A 24,556-nucleotide genomic window follows, 5' to 3' on the forward strand; every position below is an offset into this window, starting at 1 on the left:
TCAAAAATTCGTTTCAAACAGGAAGTACGAATTTGCTTGAAATAACGCAAAAACAACCAATTTACACTTTTTAGTGAAATATAGGTGTCCTTATAGTGTTTTTAGCAGTGTGGGACACATATACGACTGTCAACAGCTCAAAAAATGTGTTTTGGTGTTTCGTGACCCTTTAAGCATAAAATAGTGCAATACACTTTTTAAATACAATTTAACTGTTATTTTTAATATGCTATTTTTTTATAAACTACTGGATTTAACAACTACAAAACCTTTTAAGTTATGTAAAATATATGGTCATGAATAGTTATCATTCATAATTCAGTAAAGTTAATGATAATTCATTAATAACCCACAACCAATCTTATTATGTTTTAGAACACTTTAAACAAACCGAGAATGAACATCTTAATATTGTTAATTTTCTGTTGCTTTGCTGAATCTTAACCTGAGAAAAATGTAGGCTACTTCTGTTTCACAGCAGTGCAGGAAACAGACACCACAAACTTACCGGAAACCACCTTACTATCTATAACACTTTAGATATTATATAATAACTCATGTTTTTTATGCTTTTTAAAAAGAGACCATTGTTTTGATTTTGAAGGGAGACATTTGTTTTAACTGCTGGGTCAATATTCAATTGCAAATGAAGTGTCAAAGTCTGAATGTGGGTTTCCTGTTTTTCAAAACAAAAACCAGCAGAGGAAAGAATTGTGGTTGACATGTTCTGTGCTCAAGAATGCAAGTACAATGTGACAGTATTTTATATTTTAATCAATTTTGTACAACGTAAGAGTTACATATAATTATTAAATATGCAAAGGTCTTTGAAGTTAACATTAAACATACTTAAAATATGGATATTGCAACAAAGATTTTTATAAGAGCTCTTGATTCACCCAGAAAGCTAAATGACTCAAAAATTAAATAAATAAAAAATGTCCTGAGATTTTTAATTTGCAAAATCTGAAAAGCAACATTCACACAATATGGAAATTGGACCCTGAAACTGAAAGCATCACACTTAAACCTGCCAACAGACTTGTGTTGGCTTAATACGAGTGTAAAAAGTACAACATATATGCATTTTAAATAATGCCATGGACTCTGACACACGAAACGTAGCTTGTTTCTTTCTAATAAAATCAGAAACTTTGTATTAGTAGCACAAATCTTTGGATAAAGCATTTTCTAACTGACTAAATGTAAACATAACACCAAAAAAACTTTTAGTCGACTGATTTTCAATATAGACTGTAGCTAACAAACAAAACTGTCATTCTGCCAATATTCACAGTTGTTGTCAGTCTTAAGGCCAATATTCTGGGAATCCCTCACTGTCCTGCGGCGTAGTCCGTGATTTATCAGGGGTCACCACAGTAGAATGATCTGCCAATTTCTCTGGTATGTTTTATGCAGAGAATGTCCTTTCCAGCCGCAACCCAGCAATGAGAGTACATTAACTCATGAACCCCCAGTGATGGAAAACACACACTCTCATTCACACACACATTGTACTGGAGAAATCTTTTTTCATAGATTTAGCAGCAGTCCATGAAGCCTATACCATCTCTATGCCATGGTCCATCTCAACCATTGGATGCTCATCAGGGGAGTAGTCCCGATCGCTGCGCTCCACGTATCTCTGCAGTGTGCTGTAGTGCTGTTCACTTTTCCTGAAATTGTAAATAGCGGAGATCTCCTCCCAGGCTTTGTGATTCGGAAAGGGAAATTCTTCTGGCAATTTGTTGTCAAAGAAACTCTTGAGGTTACGATCTGCTAGTTTGGTGGCATAGTCGTTTGCAAAAGCGTCAAACTTTTCCCTTTCTTTCTCCATGTAGATCTTCCAGAAAGTTAGCTGAAGGTAGCTTACTTGAGAGACACAGTTCTTATAGCAAGTCCCGATCAGCGCTATTACTACTGCTGTAATGATGACGGACCAGCCGAGGATCTGTGCATAAATAAGTTGAATATAATAAAAGGTTATTATTTCAAATGATCACACATTCCTCAGAAATACAATATATGAGAATCATTTAAATGTTTGATACATTAACCCTTTAATTTCTTAAAGTCTAGTGCTATTTGGGTGTTTCTGCCTGGATTTTGCCTACCTAAATGCAAAAGCCACATGCAGAGGTGTAAATGCAAAAGTTTGGTATCATTGTAAAGAAAACACTTTGAATTTTCTTAACACTGTTGAAAGTGATTAAATTAATTGTATACTGCATGTTGTCTGTGTTATAATAAACCTAATAAACCCCTCCAAAAAGAGGCGTTTTTTTTTTTTTGTGAACTCAAATTAGAAAGTTTTAGGTTCTGTGTGGTCTAGGTTGCTGTAATTAATTTGGGTGGTTCCTGCACATGTCAGCAATCATAGGAAAAAATGTCTTTATCGTCTATGCGAAATTTTTTTCTATTCCAACTGATGAGAGAATGCAACCACTTATGGGGCTATTGGGCCAGTATGGACCCTGCTCTACCAATATGCTGACCATATTTTGACTGTTTTAAATAATGGTTTACACACAGCATTGTTGGTTTACGAAAAAAATAAATCAAACAAACACAATTTTGTTGCACTACTACACTTGACTATTTTCTAATTGTAAAAAACAAACAAACAAGAACACATGTTAAATGACAATCAGAAATATTTTATGGCATCCTTCAAAAATGAAAGAAGATATAGTATTTAAAAATGTTTTATTTTGATTATTTCTTTAAATTTATTAGTCTTACACCTCATATTTACTGATTTTTCATAGTATATGTATTAATTCCGGTACATTTACCATAAAGGCTCTGTTCTTGGGCCACTTCTCTTCTCCATCTACACATCATCTCTAGGACCAGTCATCCAGAGACATGGATTCTCCTACCACTGCTATGCTGATGACACCCAGCTATACCTCTCTTTTCATCCTGATGATCCCTCGGTTCCAGCTCGTATCTCAGCCTGCCTGTTGGATATTTCACACTGGATGAAAGATCATCATCTTCAGCTGAACCTCGCAAAAACGGAAATGCTTGTAGTTTCTGCCAACCCGACTCTACACCATAACTTTTCAATCCAGATGGATGGGGCAACCATTACTGCATCCAAAATGGTGAAAAGCCTTGGAGTAACGATTGATGACCAACTAAACTTCTCTGACCACATTTCTAGAACTGCTCGATCGTGCAGATTTGCACTCTATAACATCAGAAAGATCCGACCCTTCTTATCTGAACATGCAGCTCAACTCCTTGTTCAAGCTCTTGTTCTCTCCAAACTGGATTACTGCAACTCTCTACTAGCTGGGCTTCCAGCTAACTCTATCAAGCCTCTTCAGCTGCTCCAGAATGCAGCAGCACGAGTTGTCTTCAATGAACCTAAACGAGCACATGTCACTCCGCTGCTAGTCCGTTTGCACTGGCTGCCAGTTGCTGCTCGCATCAAATTCAAAACTCTGATGTTTGCCTACAAAGTGACTTCTGGCCTAGCACCTTCTTATCTGCACTCACTTCTGCAGATCTATGTGCCCTCCAGAAACTTGCGTTCTGTGAATGAACGTCGCCTCGTGGTTCCATCCCAAAGAGGGAAAAAATCACTTTCGCGAACGCTCACGCTCAATCTGCCCAGTTGGTGGAATGAACTCCCTAACTGCATCAGAACAGCAGAGTCACTCGCTATTTTCAAGAAACGACTAAAAACTCAACTATTTAGTCTCCACTTCACTTCCTAAGCTGCAATTGCCTCTTTGAATATCACACTAATTGTACAAAAAAAAAAAAAAAAAAAAAAAAAAAAAAAAAAAAAACTACTAACACTTCCCTTCTTAGACTTTACAGACCTGAAACTTGCCTTTAGTACTTATTCATTGTTGCTCTTAGTTGTGTAAATTGCTTCCTTGTCCTCATTTGTAAGTCGCTTTGGATAAAAGCGTCTGCTAAATGACTAAATGTAAAATGTAAATGTAAACCAACATATCAACTGTTTGGTAGAAGTTGATATTTTAGAAACTATGGGATATGTTGGAAAAAGCATTGAGTGTATTAACTAGCAACACTAGAAGTTAAGAAATGCAATAAAATGTATTTTTTTCTTTTTGGGGCTGTTAAAGGGTAAGATAAGATGGTGTGAGTTTGTCAATTTTGGGGTCCCCTGACATATTTGTAGCACATTTCTGTATATGTTGTGGGAATGTGCATGTGCATGTAAAAATACCATAAATACACCTGCTACATAAGTTGTTTTACACAATTTCTCACTGACAGTTGAGTCAACCCATAAACTCAATGCATAAAAGCAATTCCTACTCGTAATTATAATTTTGTGGGGATGTTTGAGTGCATTAAGATTGTAGATACAACCTTTTCAACATGATTTGAATGCACCATGACATGAAATCATGATGATGGCACATGATGATAAGATGTGAAAAGAAAAGAATATTTGACCACTATTTACTCACCCAAACCATTGTTTCATTCATTTAATTTCATTTATCTGAAGAAAGAAAACCTGTAAGCATTGACTTCCATAACAGGAAACTATTATGGACACAAAATAGGATGCTATTGAAGTCAATGATTACAGGTTGCCAACATTTTTCAAAATATCTTCTTTTGTGTTCAACAGAATAAAGAAACTCACAAAGGTTGGATAAAAATGAAGGGTAAATAAACTAAACAGGATTTCAGTTTTGGGTCAACAATTCCTATAAGAAACTGCTATAACTGATCAATCAAAATGAAGAAGAAAACACTATAGGAGTGTTTACATCATGTATTATAATTACAAAAGGTGTAAATAAATACATTACGACTATATCATGACCACTACACCACCTGACTGCTGCAGATTAATTTTGGTCAAGATTGTTGTTATTATGGTAACTTCATCATGGTGTGAAGGTGTTTTAGTTTGTGCTCACCTGTGACTGAGCTCGCAGCATATACAGCAGTTCCGTATTTTGCTCAGGAGGAAGTGTGGATTTGCCGCAGGGCACTCGGTGTAGCTCATCCTGGCATACAGATCCCTTATCTGCGCAAAAAATTTGGATCACCGCAACTTCATCCAATCCACTGACAGCACACTCATAGAAGGTTCCATTTAACAGGGCTACAGTAAGCCACATGACAGGGGCAACGCAGGCTCCATACAACACCTTTATTAAACCTTTTAAGCATCCCACAAAGTTTCCTCGGGGGCAGAGTTTGAGGGGGTTCAGACAACACCCAGTATATAACCGCCAGAAACGTGTGCTAACAAAGAAACCGACTACCAGTAAGACGACAGCAGGTCCGAGCAGAAAACAAATCCCATAGGGAAAATTCTGTCCTTTGGTGCAGGGACACTGAAAAGACACCATGGAGAAAATTCGTTCACTGCCTATTGTCAAAATAGCCATGACGCTGTAGCCAATAGTGGTCTTCTGATCGGTGAAGAACTTTAAGACAGTCTTAAAAGAATCCATTCTTGGTACAGCCATATTTGCAAAACACACCAGACGAGCTGCTAAACCGAAAGAGATGATCTGTACTTGTACATGTCACTCCTATTTCTGGCTAGGTTTTCAAATTGTATTCCACACCCTCCATTATCCCCTCCTATTTTGCCTCTGACATTTCACCACAGCTTTCACGAAGAGCACCAGTGCTTTCTTCAGGCACGTGCAAACACGTCAACGGCAACCGGAGTTCAAGCATCTCCATTTTCCTTTTCTTTTTTCTTGAATATGTGTGTGTGTATGTGTGTGTGTGTGAGTGTGTGTGTGTGTGTGTGTGTGTGTGTGTGTGTGTTTCTAACTGCGCACTGCTTTCCTTGTTAAATAAACAAACGAACAAACAAAACTAAAAACTAAATATCATGTCCGGAAATTTTGTTGAATTCCAAATAGATGTATTTTATCCCCCGCGTTTCCGCGCAGGCGCGCTGCAGCAGTCAACTCTAATTCCTGTCTGCTCAGAGCAGATCCCGAACCGGCGACTGGTATGCCGGGTGTTTTGTCACTAGAGTGAAGTCAGACTGAAATGAGATTTACCTGAACATCTCTTAATGACTATCCTCGTTTAAAGAGTGGTATTGGTAGCGAGAAGTTATCTTTTTTTCAGTTTCAGTGGCTAAGGTTTGTTGCAGTTAATTATTCAGACCAAGGGAATTATGGTTAATTTGTCTTGCTAACATCCATGACTCATGAGCAACCATTTAAGTTAGCATAAAGTTTACTTAAGGCAATATACTATGGGCATAGAGGCTAACTTTAAGGTAGTTCACCCAAAAATGTAAATTATGTCCTCATTTACTAACCGTTGACTTGATGCAAATAAGTTTGATGCAAATCAGTTTGAGTGTTTTTTGTGTTCTGATGAACATAAAATAAGGTGTATTAGAATATATCTCAGATTTAAATATAATATATTATTCATTAATTCATTTTTTTTTCGGCTTAGTCCCTCTATTAATCAGTGATTGCCACAGCGAAATGAACCCCCATCTTATCCAGCATATGTTTTATGCAGCAGATAGATGCCCTTCCAGCTGCGACCCAGTACTTGGGGAACACCCATACACTCTCATTCACATACATACACTACATACAATTTAGCTTACCTAATTCAGATGTCTTTTGACTGTGGGGTGAACCAGAGCACTTGGAGGAAACTCATGCAAACATGGGGAGAACATCCAAACTCCACACAGAAATGCCAACTGACCCAGCAGAGGCTTGAACCAGTGACCTTCTTGCTGTGAGGCACCAGCGCTACCCACTGCGCCACTTCCATAATATATGTATAGAATAATAGAACAGAAACCTGTAACCACTGACTTGCATGTATTATTTTGTTACAGTGGACAGTGGTCACAGATCTCCAACATTCTTCAATAAATCTGTTCTACAGAACAGAAAAAAACTCAAATTGATTTGGAACAAGTCAAGGGTAAACAATGGTGGGATTTCCGTTTTCATGTATTGGTAAAGGAGAAAAGCAGCTTGTAAAAATAGTGATATCTCCCTCAAAAAAGGTGTAGCCCTTTATATTTTAAAGTTAAACCACACTGAACTGGACTAAACTGAACTTGACTCAGAAAACTGGAATGACAAAGTTTCAATTCACTATAATCTTCTGTGAGAGGCTGCTTTGACACAATCTAAAAGCACTATAGAAACAAAGATAAATTGAATTGAAATAGAAGCATAAAAGCACAGAGATTGTGGTTTAGTTATTTGTTGTAGCCTGTTCTTGTGACACAATTAGTAAACTATAAAGAAGATCATGGTCGTTTGTGAATTTGTGCAAACTGAGTATTCAAAATGTCTGTGCACATCTCTGGTTTTCTTCCCCCTACTCAGAAAAGGACCGTGACCAAAACCAGTTCATCAGGTTTGTTGAAAGTCAAAACAGAGATGTGTACAGGCACATTCATTCAGCTATCATGCAAAATCAATCATACTGTTGAAATCTCAACAACAATATGCTGCTTCATGGTTTAAATAGGTAAAATTCTAAGCTGTGGCGAGGACACTGTGCATTGTATTACTGGAATGTTGTAATACGGAGGATCCTGACAACAGAATGTGAAAATCTTGAAGCAGGAATTTCTCTTTAAGACAGAAAATAAGTTTGTTGAGTTAAACAAAGTGGTTATGTTGTAACATGATGCTTTGCATTAGTTAAAATAAAAAGGAAGTGATTTGTTCTGCTTATGTATGAGTCAGCAGTTTCTGTTCTGCTCTACTTGTGCCCAAACATTTTACCCAGCACTTCTTCCGTAAAGACACAGCTTGAATGCTAACCACAAATGGCTGAGCTTAATGAACATTGATTTTTTTTTGGAGTGAGCTTTTAGCAGTGAGATTGTCAACTTGCACATGATTATTGCATGAAAAAGCCCCACGAAAGTGCTAACAGTTGAAATTTGAGATGTGAGAATATGAGATTAGGCAGCATCTTGAAAATATGATTTATATCTGTGTGCTTCATTCGGTAATTTGCCGATTACCTTTTATTTCAAATAAAAATGAAAATATTGATTACAATGCAGAAATAAAATAAATAAATAAATGCAAAATTAAAGAAATAAATTAATCTTGAAATGTGCCATGTCACTAAAATTGGCCGTAGTGTACGAGTGTGTGAATGTGAATGAATAGGTGTTTGCCAGTACTGGGCTGGCAAGGGCATCCACTGAGAAAAACATATGCCATGAATAGTTGGCTGTTCATTCCACTGTGGCAACCCCTAATAAATAAGGGACAAAACTGAAGGAAAATGACTGAGCCTAATGAACATTGATTTTTTTTTTTGGAGTGAGATTGTCAACTTGCACATGATTATTGCATGAAAAAGCCCCACAAAAGTGCTGACAGTTGAAATTTGAGATGTGAGAATATGAGATTAGGCAGCCACTTGAAAATACGATTTATAGTTGTGTGCTTCATTCTGTCATTTGCAGATTACCTTATATTTCAAATAGAAATGCTAATATTTATTATAATGCAGAAAAAAAGAAAATAATTAATAAGTAAATGAATGTAAAATTAAAGAAATACATTAATCTTGTGTCACTAAAATTGGCAGTAGTGCGAGTGTGATTAGGTGTTTTCCATTACTGGGCTTTGTCTGGAAGGACCTCCGCTGAGTAAAATATATGCCAGAATAGTTGGCAGTTCATTCCACTGTGGCAACCTCTGATAAATAAGGCACTAACTGAAAGGAAAATGAATGAATGGATGAAAGGTGCCATGTTTACGTTCATTTTTACACAATACAAAAACAATGTTTTAACCCAAGAAGTATTTAGAAATCAATCTTTGGAGGAATAACCAAAATCTTTAATCACAACAAATGAAACCATTTGTTAAAAGAAAGCTTTAAATGGCTATATTTTGATTTTAAATAATTCAATAAAAAGGCGAATTAACATTTTACTCGAAATCACACTTAACAAGACCTGAGAAACTGAGATTTTCCAAGACCCTTTATGTTTTTCATACCTTTAAAAAATTGTTCACCAGCATGGACCACGCCACACTTTGAGCAAGACTTTATTGTAGGGATGAAAGGGATGATAAGAGAAGAGTGGGATGAAGGGGAAAGAAAGTAAGAGGATAAACAGCTAGCTCCCTGCAACTTTTGCATGGTCACCCACTGAAGCTAAGCAGGACTATTGTTGCTGCCAGAAGGAGTGTTTGCAGGGGAGAAGGCCAGCAGGGGACGCTCAACGGGGCAGGGGACGTCCTAACGCCCCAGTATATTGATGAGGACTCTATACATCTCAGTGAGTGCCGTCTTTTAGATGAGACGTTGAACCGAGGTCGTGATTCTCTGTGCTCATTAAAAATCCCAGGATAAATTGTTTGCATCTTTTGATCAGTTGATATCACATCATGGGTTGGTTAAGTCTGATTTTTTTCAGAGTCTTGCAAATAAGAGATTATGTTAGGTCTCTATTACTTGACTTCCTGTCTTGCACCTCTAGAAACCATTATGAATCTTTTTGTTCCTGTAATATATTAGTTAAAGGTTCCATTTCTGTATTAAGGATGCAACGATTATAGATTTTGGTTGTGCAATTGTAGTCTGAGGAATTACGGTTATCACGGTTATTATGCAGTCATTAGTTTCAAAACTCTGCTAGTTTAGAAAAATCACATAAAAACCCCTTATCCTTATTTTAAAGTGTTGTTTATTGCTGCTCAGTAACTAAATAATACAACACAAAATAATAATAAAAATAAACAATAGTCTGTTTCTCTTTGGACAAAAAAAGTTTTGGCATTTAAGCATAAGTAATAATTTTACACTGAAAATAAATGTCAATAAATAAAATTTAAATAAATACATTTTAAATAACTAAAAATTAATTAATTTTAAATAAATAAAATACTTTTAAACAACTATATAACAAAATTGTTTGGTATTTTTCATTTTGCATTTTTTTTCTCAGTGTAGGTGCTCGCGGCATTCTTTTTCAACTAGTATGTGCGTCTGGAAAGCACGAGCTTGCGTGTGCAAAACACATGATATATGACAGGCCCTTAGTTAATAGCCTCAGCCATAGTTAATCCAGTGTGCATGGTGTACAGTACAAGCTCGGAATTTCAAACTCGCACTTAGTTGGCATCATTTTAAGTTGCAGCAGTATTGTTTTATGCAGAAACATGGTGTTGAGAGGCCTTTATGATTAATTAACTGTGACAAATTAAATCACGATTAATAGTGAAATTGGTTAATCGTTGCATCCCTATTCTGTATTGTTTCTACTTCTGAATTAGTCATCATCCCTTACAGATAACATTAAGAGTGCTCGGGAAGAGGACCTGTGTGGTTCGATTTCGAATGATCTGTGGGACGATATTCTTAAACTATTCTCAATAATTTATTTTTATTTATTGTTATTATTATTATTTCTTTGCATTTGTATTTGAACCTACATGTACAATTGTATTTTTTTTTGTTTTTAGGCTAATGTGAGCGCTATCACCCTGCTGAATTGGTATGGGTTAGAGGTTTGTATTGTTTGTATTGTTCTTTTCTCATTTAAAAAACAAAAAATCATTAAAAATATCTAAAACAAAAATCCCTGCATTACCTTCAAAAATGTGTAGGTGTTAGCCCTGGCATCCTGGCCCACTGCCCACTGGCCTCTGTCCATCATGACCTCCAAACCATCCCTTCATCGCTCTGTCTCCTCCCCACCAATCAGCTGATGTGTGGTGCCAGGTCTGGCGCAACATGCTGCAGTCACGTCATCCAGGTGGATGCTGCACACTGGTGGTGGATGAGGAGTTTTTAGGGAGAAGGTGATTGGTTAAAAAGACAAAGTGAGGCGTGGTTCCCCTTCTGAACCACTGTTAACAAGTAAACTCCATTGATAATCAACTTTTACAATGCATTTTTTATTTGTATTTGTACGCTAAAAATAGCACGGTTCGAACACAAATGTATGAGAAAACTACATTCAAACATACACTCATTTGCCATAAGCAAGGTTAAGTATTGTTCATATAAAAATGTTTAAAGAAAAAAGTAATATAAAAATGAATGTTTCAATGTGTTAAAAAGAGAGTAGAACTACGAAACTTAAAAAGGAACAGTCAAAAAATAGAAGTTCTGTTACATTTGACCACAAACACATGGTAAAGAGTAAAAAGGAAAGGATGTGTGCATATCTACAGGACCATTTTGCTCTCATCTACAAATGCAAGTGCTGCTGGATTTGAGAAATCATTTTCAGACCTCACTGAACCTCTTGAGGCTGGGTTTTCAAGGTCCTCACAAGTGCACACATACTTGTGCAGGATGCTGTAGTATTGGTTCATGTTTTGGTACTTGTAGAACCTCGAGACCTTCTCCCAGGCCTGTCTTGGAGGGCTCTTTATAGGAATGGGTTTGGTTAACTCAAAGAAACTGGTTATGTTTCTCTTAGCAAGATTCTCGGCATGTTGAGATGTGTAGCTGTCCAAAAAGTCACTCTCCTTCTGAGTGTACATCTTCCAAAACTTCAGCTGCATGTAACTGATTGGAGAGTAGCATCTGGCCATGCATGTGAGCAGGAAGGTGAACAGCATGACAGAAGCTATCAGGGTCCAGCCAAGCACCTAGAAGTATTTTACAGAGTTATTTAAATGATTAATAGCATGCTATAAAGAGTAATAAATATTGAAAAATACACCATCAGATGTGTTGTAGCACAGGTAGGACTTTAAAAATAATTACTATGATTGGAGGGCCTTATGAATGCAAACATCATTTGTTAAAATAACCTATAATCTAAAAGCACTTATGAACATTGTAGTAATTTTTTTCACTTGAAAAAAATCTATGAAATTTACAGTAATTAAATTAATATTAACAATAAACCTTAATCTTTAATAAAATACCTCAGAAAACCTCAATTAGTTCGTTATAGTGTTTGCTACAAAAGCCCCATTCACACTACCAGCGTACTGATTCTATTTATAGTTAGTGCTTTCTCCTGCACAATTTTTATATATTCAGCTGCAAGAAAACATTGGCTGTGAGTGAATATCATACATGAATGTTACTTAAGCAACCTCAAGGTGGAGATGCCGACTCGCGACTTCAAAAGTTATGCAGCTACAGTCACAGACTCACAGGTAGTGTAAATGAGGCTACAGACCTAAACACCACCAAAAGCAGTGGTGATGTGAAAAGTTCTATGATGAACCAATGCTCATCACAAACAGCTAAGAAACATACTAATACATAGAAGGTGCTCTGTGTTATTCACACAACTGCTAACAGCATTATAGTAACACACATTGTGAAGTATATATTTATGAGCAATATCACACGAGTAGCAGAGCGATAAGGCCAAGTGCCTTAGCATCCCACCAGTGCTGATATACAGCCATATCGCACTGCTACAAGTGTGATATTGCGTTTATACAACAGTTCGACGGCACACTCGTGTATATATATAAAAAAATGAAACACTGAAAGTCTAAACACCCGTTTTGATTTAGGAACTAATTTCTTTTGCCATTTATTCACATCTGCAGCTGACGTCTAAAGAGCAGAAGTGTTATTAATTCACCAACGCCATTTTGGAGCTAGTGTTTGAATGATTCCCAAGTGTAATGTATAAAGTGATGACAAAACAGGTGATTTTGCTGACATTTTAAGATTATAAGGCTGAATTTGACATGAAATTCCCTCCATCACCAGAGATTTCTCCTTACAGTATTACAGTCTATTAGAGTCTACAGTATTTCTCTGTTGCAATCGGGATATCACAATAATTAACCCCGAAAAAGCAGCGCAATCACTACCATACTGCTGTTGTGTATGTGATAAGGAGGGGGTGTTCGGGGGTGAGGTCTCTGAATAACACTGCTGAGAAGCGGGATAGGAATGTAACTGTTAAAATACTGTCCTTATAAATATAAATATAAATCAGCCAATCAGATTCAAGAACCAGACAGAACTGTTGTATACATATATATAATCCTTATTTGATATAAAATTTGATATAACATCAAACTTCAATGTACATAACTGATCATTCATTCATATTCTTTTCAGCTAAGTCTCTTTATTTATCAGGGGTTGCCACCTGGAAATCTTTCACACACATGCACTTCGGTCAATTTAGCTTATTCAATTTACCTATACTGCATGTCTTTGGACTGTGGGGCAAACCGGAGCACCCAGAGGAAACCCACGCGGACACGGGAGAACATGCAAACTTTACACAGAAATTCCATCTGACTCAGGGCTCGAACCTTCTTGCTGTAAGGCAATCGTGCTACCCACTGCACCACCATGTTGCCCCTATCCTGGGGGATGTACATTTTTTTAAAGAATCAAAATTACTTGGTCAATAGCAATTAATTAATTTTATGATAAAATTAAAATAAATTTTCTTATGGTGTTCACTTTTAAATGATACAAAATTTAAAAAGTCATGCAGGAAATTCTGGGAAAGTCATTTTATGGTTATTTACTGTAAACAGTGAGGATGTTAACCAGGTTACAGACTTTTACTGCGGCATTTTAAAAAAAAATTAAATCAATGGCATTTTTTCCTGCACTCACAAGATGTTCGTCTTTGTTTCCCTGACATTGTAGAAAAAAAAAATTCTGTTACCTTCTGGCTAGACCAAAAGTCTTGTCTAGTGATATATAAAATATGTTCTATATACTATTATGCATAAAATTTTTGCTGTTGTTCAAACGACTTATTTAAAATGAGCTGAAACAACACAAGTCTTGAGATTGTTTTGGGACAACTTATTTGTTTTATGTTCAATCCACTTAAATTTGTTAATCAATCTGTGATGGGGCAACAGGAACGAATTGTGCGGAAACCTGCGTTTTGTACAGTGTAGAAAGCAAATCACATCAACAGCAAAACCGATGGAGTTTTTTTTAAGCTATAGCCTACTCAGTTCTTTGCGTTTTTGCTGCATTATTTGACTTCAAAACCATTAGTTACAAATGAGATATGGCAAGAAAGAGAGCTAAGATACAAACTAGCTCTCTATTTAGTATTTTCACTACAACACATTACGTTCACAAAGATCATAGCAAAATACAAATGTTCTGTCAATGCAAGCAGTTTAAACCATCATGTTTGATATAATTTGAGATGTCTCTGAGCAATTATATGAAAAAAGATAAAGGGATTATCAAATTTGTAATTCTTGATAATGCAGAGAGTGTACCTTTATCTGGGGTCTTCAATTAAAGTGAAAATGTTTTAAATGTTCTCCACAGGCATGCCTAATGGTTATGAATCTTTGACCAACTATAGAGGGTGTGCCTTGGGGTCTTCCATTCAAATAACTCCCTGTTACCCACAGGGCACAAAGTCTCAGATTCCACTCTGTTTAAATTCCCATTGTTCGGTTCAGACACCTGCAGGACGTTCTGTCTTGGTTTGAAGAGTGTAAAGAAGCTCAGGGCAATTCTGTAACCAGACCAGTTGATCAGATCAGATTTGGTCACTCACACCCCCAAATAATAGAGTTAGGGGCATGCCTTCTTCAGAAAAATATTACATTTTAGTACCTTTCAGTACATTTTTAGTACCCTACACATTTACATGTAAAAGCCACCCTTTGCTAATTCATACTTTTGTTTTTACGTGAGATCAGGCTAAAATGACTGCCTTGAGAAAGCAGCAGTAAATAAAGCATATAATATTTATTTATTTATTTAGATTATGACATTATGATCAATTAAAATGACTCTTACTACAGTTTGATTAGGAAATCAGAGGAGGTTTTTTTCTGTTTTTGATACAAGCTGTTCACAGAATATCAACGAAAAGCAATTGATATATGAAAACTCTTTACATGTTGCCCTTTATGAAGCACATATACAACGGTGGGATAATATGGAAGTCTGTTCAACATAACATAATGATTCAAAACTTATCCTAAACATGAGGTTGTGACTACATGACATATTTAGGGTAAACATTGCAAATACATTGAAAAACCCCATTTGAACTCTTAAAAATGCAAGAGTAGAAAATGAAAATGAAAAATGAAAAAATAAATTTATTTTTTTAAAAATGTGGACTCAAATAAAACCTAATGATTTTTTCTATTTTCTGTATATTTATATAGAATTTAATCTTATGCTTTATAAAAAGGACCAATTTATTGTTATTTTATTTTTTTATTTGAAGCTAAAAATAAAAATCTGACTTCCTCTCTGACCTCCCCAATAAAAGTCCATTTGTAATCATTTAAAATGATTGCTACAGTAAATGTCTGTAACCTGGTTAACAACATCCTCACTGTATACGATAAATAACCATAAAATGACTTTCCCAGAATTCCCTGCATGACTCTTTTTTAAAAATTTGTAATCATTTAAAAGGGAAAACAGTAAGAAAATGTATTTAAAATTGATCAGAAAATTAATTAATTGCTATTGACAAAGTAATTTTGATTCTTTAAAAAGTGTACATCCCCAGGATAGGGGTCACATGGTGGTGCAGAGGGTAGAACAATCGCCACACAGCAAAAGTTAGCGTTTCATTCTGCTGTGGCGACCCCTGATAAATAAAGGGATTAAGCCGAAGGAAAATGAATGAATGAATCCCCCAGCCTGGATATGTTTACCTACGATATTAATTAACTCAATAATAAATTATTTCTATGTCGCCTCACAGCAAGAAGGTTGCTGGTTTGAGTCCCAGCTGGGTCAGTTGGCATTTCTGTGTGGAGTTTGCATGTTCTCCCCGTGTTCGCATGTGTTTCCTCAGGGTGCTCCCGTTTCCCCCACAGTCCAAAGACCTGTGGTACAGGTGAATTGGATTGACTAAATTGTCCTTCAAGAGTTCACACTTAGATATTGTTTGACAAATGGTAGCAGGTTTGGCATGCTGCCCCGAGAGAGAAGACTAAGCTCGGAGATAATTGAGCCAGGGCTGCAGCCTGGTCGATTGAGCATGTAAGGGGAGTACGAGATCAGGTAGTTCTCGAGAGCTCCCTGTGGTAAAGGAAGAAAGGGGGAGATGGGGTGGATGGGGGGTTTCTTCGGAAAACGAGGATAAGGGAGTAATTATTTGCTATGCTACTTATAGTGAGTTTGGATTAATCTGATTGGCTAACTAATGATTGTAAATGAGATACCAGCTGCGGTCAATCATATTTCATGCTCCTCTCGAAATTAGTTTGTGAAACTTTACATAGTGTATGACTGTGAATGAGTGTGTATGGATGTTTTCCAGAGATGGGTTGCAGCTGGAAGGGCATCCGCTGCGTAAAACATATGCTGGACAAGTGAATGAATGAATGAATGAATGAATGAATGAAATATTTCTTACAGATGCCTGCTACAACTTTTTTTTTACTTTTTAAAACTTTATACTTAATGACTTACAATAAACTTTTATTTGCAACTAATTCTGCTAAACAATAAACAATATATGTTTAGATTTATTTCAATGTAAGTTAAGAATGACAAATTTTGAGGAATAATTCCTATAACACAACAAATGAAAACTATTACTTGCATGTAGAAACCGATTGCTAAAATTTAGTTTATAAAAATATTTTACATAAACATGATTAGCTGTTAACAATTTTTGATACATGAAGCTGAATAGTTTCCCAAAAAGGGAAGTGAAGTTTACAAGTGCTTCCTGTTAGATAAGTATAATGAACAAAATAACCTGATGTAAGCATTCACGACAAATAACTTTTCAAATGGACACATAGAAATTAGATTAGTTTTCTCAGTTATTTGCCCATATGATAGGATACGATGTCCCTTTTAGAGTTAAATACTTTCTTTCAAATGCTGAATAATGTTTTGTAATTAATTCAAATACTTAATACTTTGTATATTCGCTTTTTTCGTACAAAAGGTGAAATGATTTCATGGCAAGTCAACATCTCTGCCGAAGTCTGCTCACCTGTGACTCTGCTCGTATGAGGGACAGAACAGCTTCTCTCTCATTTTGCGGGATTCCAGTGGCAGTGCTAGCACAGGGGAACTTCTCCAGGTCTGTTCGACAGTGAGGATACTTATCGCTGCAAATGTGACGTCTGAAGAGGGTAAAGTTGGCGCCAGTCATTGAACACTCGAAAAACTCTCCTTTAAGCAGAGCGACTGCGATCCAGCTGAGAGGTGCAACCATTGCAGTCACGGTGATTTGAAGAAAAACGCACAGAAAGCCAAACGTATAATTAAAACGACATAGTCTCGATCTCCTGTAGCACAGACCGGTGAATAATTTCCATGTTTTGTTGCTCAACATGTAACTTAGGATGAGCAGTGCAGCTGCGGGCACGAGGAGGCAGACGTTGCCATACACGAAGTTCCAATCATTGCAAGGGCACTTAAAAGCAAAGACCGAGAAGACGTGCTCGCTTCCCACAGTTATGATAGAAATAAGTCCGAATCCTAAACTGGTCTCCTGTTTCTGAGCGAAGCTGAATAAAGATTTTAACTTATCCATGCCTGCTAGCTGACGACCGACAAATTATGAAATGACTTACTCAGTTCCTTTATGAGACTGCTGAGTGTAATGAGAAATAAAGATCTGTCCCTAGGGCGGTACTTTTTTGAAAGTTAAAATGTTCTTCCTAACAGCTTCTTAAAGGCACACATTACTACCTAAAAAGTACAAATGTGTACCACACAGTACCTTAAAGGTGTAAAAATGAACCGTTAGGTACAAAAGTGTAGGCTATCCTAAAGGTTTTTTGATAAGGGACCGCCCAAGTGAGTGTGTCAGATGTCAGTCTGAGTGTGTCAAAGACAATGGGTGCGCAATAAAACGTGCTGTTTATATAAAAAGAAAAAAAAATGCTGTGGTTGACTGTGAGAAACTAAAAAACAAACAAAAACAGATTTGTATAACACCTTTGTAAACTATTTGGCTATGCAACACCATACTTTCGGTGATGTGTGAAGCCACATTTTGACTATCGCCACGGTCTGCGGTTCTCAGTTTTGAAAGGACCCACTAGGGGGCCCCAGCAAAGCTAAGGGCCAGACTTAAAACTATATTTAGGGGAGTTTAGCAAAATATGGTAACTTCTATTTAAATAGCATTTTTACTTGTGTGTTAGTCTATTGCAGATACAGATATTAAAACCATGGCTGCAAACGCTATTAGCTTACACTCTAGTGCTCACGGACTGTAGGGTCCAGCCAGTTGGTCCAATGACGGTATCCAATGGTGGATGAAGGTTCACTGCATGTTCGGTCTTTCCAGTGCACAATGTTGATTTATATTAAACTTAACTCATATCTGACTCCAATTTTAGTATGAGATGGTTTAGAATATTAATATGTTTATCCTCGTTTTATCTGACTCCAATTATAAAACATTGAGAAGATTATTTTGTTTCCTTTCACATTATTTTAGATTATGATTGAATATTCTCTTCGGTTCATCATTTTATGTTATTCTCGTTCATTGGGATCTCTATAACATCCTGAATCTTGTACCGGCCGAGTATACAATTTCTTAAGCACAAGCATGTCAGTCTTGGTCACTAAACAGGGGCGATTGACCGCTATCCTAAAAAGGCAGAACCCTACTTACTCAGATTAGGATATTTTTTATGCGGTCCCCATAGGTCTGCTACCTCCTAAATCAGACAGAGCTATTTAGTCATATAACGATCATTACTATAGAATTAAGCAGACCAGTCGTACTTAAACTAGTAGTAACTTTGAATAATCACTATACTATCTAAATAGTATTAAAAGTTTATCGGGTGAAGGACTATCCCCTTAGATATCCTTTTACAGCCTAAGTATACATGAATAAATGACAATTTGTTAGTCGGAGCTCTAGAGACATCGTGTAACGTGCCGCAATGCTCCGTCTACCGTGTTCTAGTCCGCTACTAACCTGAACAGGGGCTTGTGGTGCTATGAAATTACCACAATCTACTAAAGATAATAACACCAACTCTGTTTGAATCATTCAAAACATAACAATTTATTAGTCAGGTAAATGTATTATGCCAATTCAATCAGTCAATTCATAAATGATCAATACAACACATCAAATTATCAAAGATAAATCCAAGATGAAAAAGATGCATTCCTGACTTTGAAATATACATAACATGGGGCAGACCCCATGTTATGGGCTGATCTGGTTAGGGAGAATCGCCCTGAGTCCTTCTTAGGCCTTACCTTAAATAATCCAAGAATTCCCTCAAGGAAGGGGGTGTGAATGTATAACAAAAGGCATTCACACTTAGTGTCACACCCCTCACAGTGGATCAAAAGATGCCTGAAGTTATATATTTATTGTTCTGATTATGTCTATTTCTGAGAGAATGAGACCATTGTACCAATCGCACTGAGACATTTCAAATGATATCAAACATGATAATTAAAGTCAGTTTGGTTAATCTAAAACATTCAAACATTGAAATGACCATATGCGTGAGTTGGGGGATGAAGCTGAGTCTCAGCATAGCCAGATGCAAATGCAGCAGGAACTGGTTTTTCCCGCATTCCTCCCTGGTGGGTTGTGAAGTCACCAGTCTCTGTTTTCAGCTCATGTTTTGAATTGTCAAAGATATCATAATATTTGTAATATTTCAATTCTTACACGGACTCATGTGGTACAGTGGCTCTGCAGCGAACAGTGTCTCCACAGACTGCCTTTGACCATTTAAGTTTGATAGACAACTATTATAGCAGGTCCTAGAAACAGAAACAAAAAAGAGTCGTCAGCTCACTCATGCAAAATGCTGAACTTGAATTATGCATGCACAAAACGCCACATATTTTATATTGTTTACATTTTAAGGGCTCCAAAATGTAAACCTGCTAAAAAAAAAATCAAAGCATATCAGTTTTGAAAAATTGAAAATAGTGTTGTGTAAATGGCCTCTAATATATTGTATAGGGTAGAAATTGTGAGTGGGTTTTTAAAAATATACTACTTTTATTCATTTTCTGGAGGAAAAACACACAAACACAGGCAGGCAACTGGTCCACAGAAATGGCAACTGGTCCAGCTGGAACTTGAACCAGCAACCTTGTTGCAGTGAGGTGACTGTGCTAGCCACTGTGTCACCTATTATTAATTTTATATAAGTATTTTTAATCTAATATAGTATACTTATATAATCTATTTATTGTCTGTCTTTTTATTCAATAATTATAAAATTTAATAAAAAAACAAACAAAAATAAGTTAAAATATTTAATATAGTTAAAATAAAATATTTTGAAGACCGTGGTATATGAGTGCAGGACCGCTTCTGGCCAAAAGTGTGCCTTATGCGAAATTTTACTGTGGTGCCCCCACAGAGGAACAAAAACACATAAACATATGTATTTAAACATGTATTTATTTATTTATATACACAAATCTGCATATAAACACTCAAAATTAAACATTCAAATATTTACATTATAAAATAATAGTTTACATCAAAATAAACACGGTAATGTCTTCTGCAGAAGGATTCCCAATTTCAAATATTTACAAAAGGTAAGGAATAAACCCTCTCTGTACCTGTAGTGATGGACGGTCCCGTGTCTGTACCTGTAGAGATGTCCCAGTGCTGCATCCTCTGTCTCTGTCTGTATCAGTGCAGCTGCTGGTGCATGGAGCAGTGCTGGATCAGGCCACCTCATCTACTTTTGTGACAAATTACAGCTTTTAACCTCCATGTACAATACAGAAGAAAACCAGAGGGTTTTTAAGAATTTAAAAGTCTATTAAAATGAGTGTATTAAAATTTGTGTATTTAACATTCAGAATAAAAATCATTAATGAATTGATGCAATAAAAATGGTTTATGGCCTGTGGCTTACAGTAATTTGACCCATTTTATATTATTGATCTTTCAGAATTATGAGTCGGATTTGTTATTTCATATTTTAATGTACAGAAATCCAAAAACTGGCCTAAAACACACCAATCCACTAATAAAGACTAAAGAGACTTTATTGTCATTGCAGTGATACAATCAATAACAACAGCAACAATAAGACATGAATAGAAAAAAACAAAACAATAAACAACTGCAAAGAATTACATAATATATAATTACATCATATAATAGGCTAACTATATAATAATAAATAAAACATAAAGTGAAATAATTGTACAGTGCATGTGTATGTAGCTGGTGCACAAACAGAATTGTAAAGTATTGCGCAAGTTAATACAAACAACTTGAGTATGTGTAATTATCAGCAACATGGGGAAGAGCGGCGGTACTGAGTTTGTGAATGAGAGAGTGAATAGATGTTTACCTGTCAGGCCCGGATTGGCTAATCGGGAGAACCGGGAGAATTCCCGGTGGGCCGGTCCGTTATTTGGCCGCGAGGGCCGGTGTCCGTAGCTCCAGAATCTTTTGCTCTCAGCAGTCACACTTTTTAAATTTATTTATTTACTTGACCACAGCCTTTTAATTCTTTATTTTACCACAACTCTTCTCTTTTCATCTATTTTAATGATTATAAAACTTAGTTGTGTCTCAGTTCTGAATACAGCTATTGTGGTCCAGCGGTTAGCTTGTTAGGTTAAGACGCCGCGGACCCGGGTTCGATCCTCATTAGAATAACTTATTGTTTTCGTTTTTATTGTTAAGACATATAATACTGTTAGGGTTGTTGAACATTTGAAGTTCTAAAGCAGCTGTTTTTTTTTTTAAAAAGACGTGATAGTGTCATTAGAAACTGATTTGGAAATGACCTTATTTTAATATAGTCAGTCGTGAACTGAGGTGGGCCGGTCTGAGGCTTGAAACTCCAGGGCTGAAAAGGTGTCCCACTCCGGCCCTGTTACCTGTATTGGGTTACAGCTAGAAGGGCATCTGCTGTGTAAAACATATGCCAGAATAGTTGGTGGTTCATTCAGCTGTGGTTACCCCTGATGAATAAGCATGAATAAGAAAAATGAATGAATATTTTGAAGAATGTCGGAAACTGTCAACATCCATTTGGGAAAAAAAAAACTACAATCTAGACTACTCTTTTGTGTATAGTTATGATCATATTTTGTAAAACACTCAAAAACATTATGGAAGTAGAGTAAATGATGACAAATTTAAATTTTATAGTGAACTGTCCGTTTAAGACTAGTGTAATATCAAAATATGCTTCACTGTAATTAAAATACAATTGCACAATGTTTTTAATCTCTGGTTGTACTTCATATTCGGCGCCTCATGGACACACATGATCCCGCGCATGTGACCGCAAGAGGCGGGGACTGATTAAGACTCTCGCGTTTACAGTAGCTCAGCTGCATCGGGCACAGACATAACGAGCAACACCCCCTGTCTCCGGACAGTTTTTTTCCCGGGGTCGATGCAGATATTTTATTTGAGGTCAGTCAAAGTTGACAAGTGACCCGACGACGGATAAACCCATTTCGACCGAAAGAAGAGGACACTGGAACCGAAGGTACACTGCGTGCGTGCGCTTTTTAGCCCGTGGATGTCTATATGTTTACCATATCTTTTCAACAAACAGAAACGTTTAGACAGTGTTTTCCGATGGATGCTGAAGGTATATACCGAAGCAGTTCACAGCTGAATGTCATAAGGTTGCCTTTGGGCGGGTCTTCAGTGAGGATTATATTTATTATTGCCCAAATATTCTTGGTTCTGCCCTGTTGCTAGGAGACCTTTGACAGTTGGGGTTTAAAAGTGATTGTGGAGGGACTCTCGAACAATCACTCCAATCTGAATGAACGTTGTGACAGTATTTATTTGTGTTCGTTACATATCGATTTATGTACAATCAAAACAATAATGACAAACTATCTAAAATTGGTCTGCATGTTAATATAATTATAGTTTTAGTTATTATGCCAACACTTCAATTTGAACGCAGTGTTAATGTTACCTTAAACTGTCACCTTTAGTTTGATGGATTAAGGGTGTTCTCTGGTTAAGTAGGTCAGTGACAGGCTAAAGATGATGGATGGGACCATTTGAGTGACAAGTCAACGCTGTCGAGAAAATAACTGTCACACTGTGTCATGAATGTTAGTTTTATTGTTCTTATGCATGTCTTTACCTCCTATTTTCTCCTCCATCTTACAGTCTTCTGGCTGAAGGTCGTTTTGTAATCAGATCAATATCTGCTGGGATGCTTCAGACTCCACGGGCCATTAGACTCAACTGAGTCCTGCATCAGTTCACCTTCTCTCTCTCTGCCTTTAAACCATTTGACCATCACATGAGGCTCTGAGACACAAACTGATTTCAGATCAGAATGAACATTGCCTGTAGCTGTTTTGTGTTCCAGAACACTGTGCATCAATAAGGTAAGTTGTGTTTTTTACTATATTTCTTGCATTTTATTTTGCTTTGGATGAATATTTACTGTGTGAATCACTCAAAAGCATGTATAGGTTATTTTTTCATTCCTTATGTATTGTTTCTTCATAAAGAAAATAGGGCCTGTATATAGCACCATTTACTTGATTAATGGTATACAGTTGAAGTCAGAATTATTAGCCACCATGTTTATTCATTCATTCATTCATTCATTCATTCATTCATTTTCTTGTCGGCTTAGTCCCTTTATTATTCTGGGGTCGCCACAGCGGAATGAACCGCCAACTTATCCAGCAGGTTTTTACGCAGCGGATGCCCTTCCAGCCGCAACCCTTCTCTGGGAAACATCCACACATACACACACACACACACTACGGACAATTTAGCCTACCCAATTCATCTGTACCGCATGTCTTTGGACTGTGGGGAAACCGGAGCACCCGGAGGAAACCCACGCGAACGCAGGGAGAACATGCAAACTCCACACAGAAAGGATCGACCCAGCGACCTTCTTGCTGTGAGGCGAACGTGCTACCCACTGCACCACTGCGTTGCCGCCCCCATGTTTATTTTTTGCCCAATTTCTGTTTAACGACAAGATTTTCTTAACACGTTTTTAAAACATAATAGTTTTAATAACTCATTTCTAATAACTGATTTATTTTATCTTTGCTATGATGACAGTACATAATATTTGACTAGATATTTTTCAAGACACTTCTATACAGCTTAAAATGACATTTAAAGGCTTAACTAGATTATTATGTTAATTAGGCAGTTTTGGTTAATTAGGCAAGTTATTGTATAATGATGGTTTGTACTATCAAAAAGAATAGAGCTTAAAGGGGCTAATAATTTTGACCAAAAAATGTTTTTTAAAAACTTAAAAACTTTATAAAAAATATTATAAGACATACTGTGAAAATGTCCTTGCTTTGTTAAACATCATTTGGGAAAAACTTAAAAAAAAAAATTAAAGGGGGGCTAATAATTCTGACTTCAACTGTATGTGTTTTCTTAAGAGTAATGCTAGTTTGAGGCTGTTTTATTAGAAATAAACGTGTAGGTTTCATTTGAAATATTTTTAAACACACAGTATACATCAGTGGTTTGACGAACATGAAAGTGAGGTTGAACATTTCTCATGGCCTGCACAGTCATCAGATCTAAAAATTATTGAGCCACTTTGGTGTTTTGGAGGAGCGAGTCAGGAAACTTTTTCCTTCATCAAATCATGTAGTGACCTGGCCACTATTCTGCAAGAAGAATGGCTTCAAATCCCTCAGGCCACTGTCGAGATACCCG

At 36.6% G+C, this 24,556-nt stretch overlaps 3 protein-coding genes across 6 annotated transcripts in view; 1 reads left to right on the forward strand and 2 right to left on the reverse strand.

The window, feature by feature from the left end:
• Positions 1–751: 751 nt before the first annotated feature.
• Positions 752–5,519, reverse strand: calhm5.1 (calcium homeostasis modulator family member 5, tandem duplicate 1). Its single transcript, NM_001089465.2, has 2 exons — positions 4,920–5,519; positions 752–1,951 (listed from the first exon to the last, which is right to left on the reverse strand). Exons 1-2 carry the CDS (start codon positions 5,475–5,477, stop codon positions 1,562–1,564), a joined length of 948 nt encoding a protein of 315 aa, NP_001082934.2. The 5' UTR covers positions 5,478–5,519; the 3' UTR covers positions 752–1,561.
• A 5,351-nt stretch (positions 5,520–10,870) lies between these two features.
• On the reverse strand, positions 10,871–17,633 carry calhm6 (calcium homeostasis modulator family member 6). Its single transcript, NM_001079661.1, is given in 2 exon segments — positions 10,871–11,591; positions 16,889–17,633. Coding segments are annotated over 2 exon segments (975 nt in total). The 5' UTR covers positions 17,435–17,633; the 3' UTR covers positions 10,871–11,162.
• A 4,538-nt stretch (positions 17,634–22,171) lies between these two features.
• Positions 22,172–24,556, forward strand: part of klhl32 (kelch-like family member 32) — a 38,066-nt gene continuing 35,681 nt past the window's right edge. Inside the window, exons 1-2 of one of the 4 annotated variants that reach the window (XM_073924416.1) lie at positions 22,172–22,475; positions 23,015–23,238. The gene's annotated coding sequence lies outside the window, so the exon portion shown is untranslated. 4 annotated transcript variants of the gene reach the window in all.

This window comes from Danio rerio, chromosome 16 (genome assembly GCF_049306965.1).
Source record: "Danio rerio strain Tuebingen ecotype United States chromosome 16, GRCz12tu, whole genome shotgun sequence".
NCBI classification, from domain to species: Eukaryota; Metazoa; Chordata; class Actinopteri; order Cypriniformes; family Danionidae; genus Danio; species Danio rerio.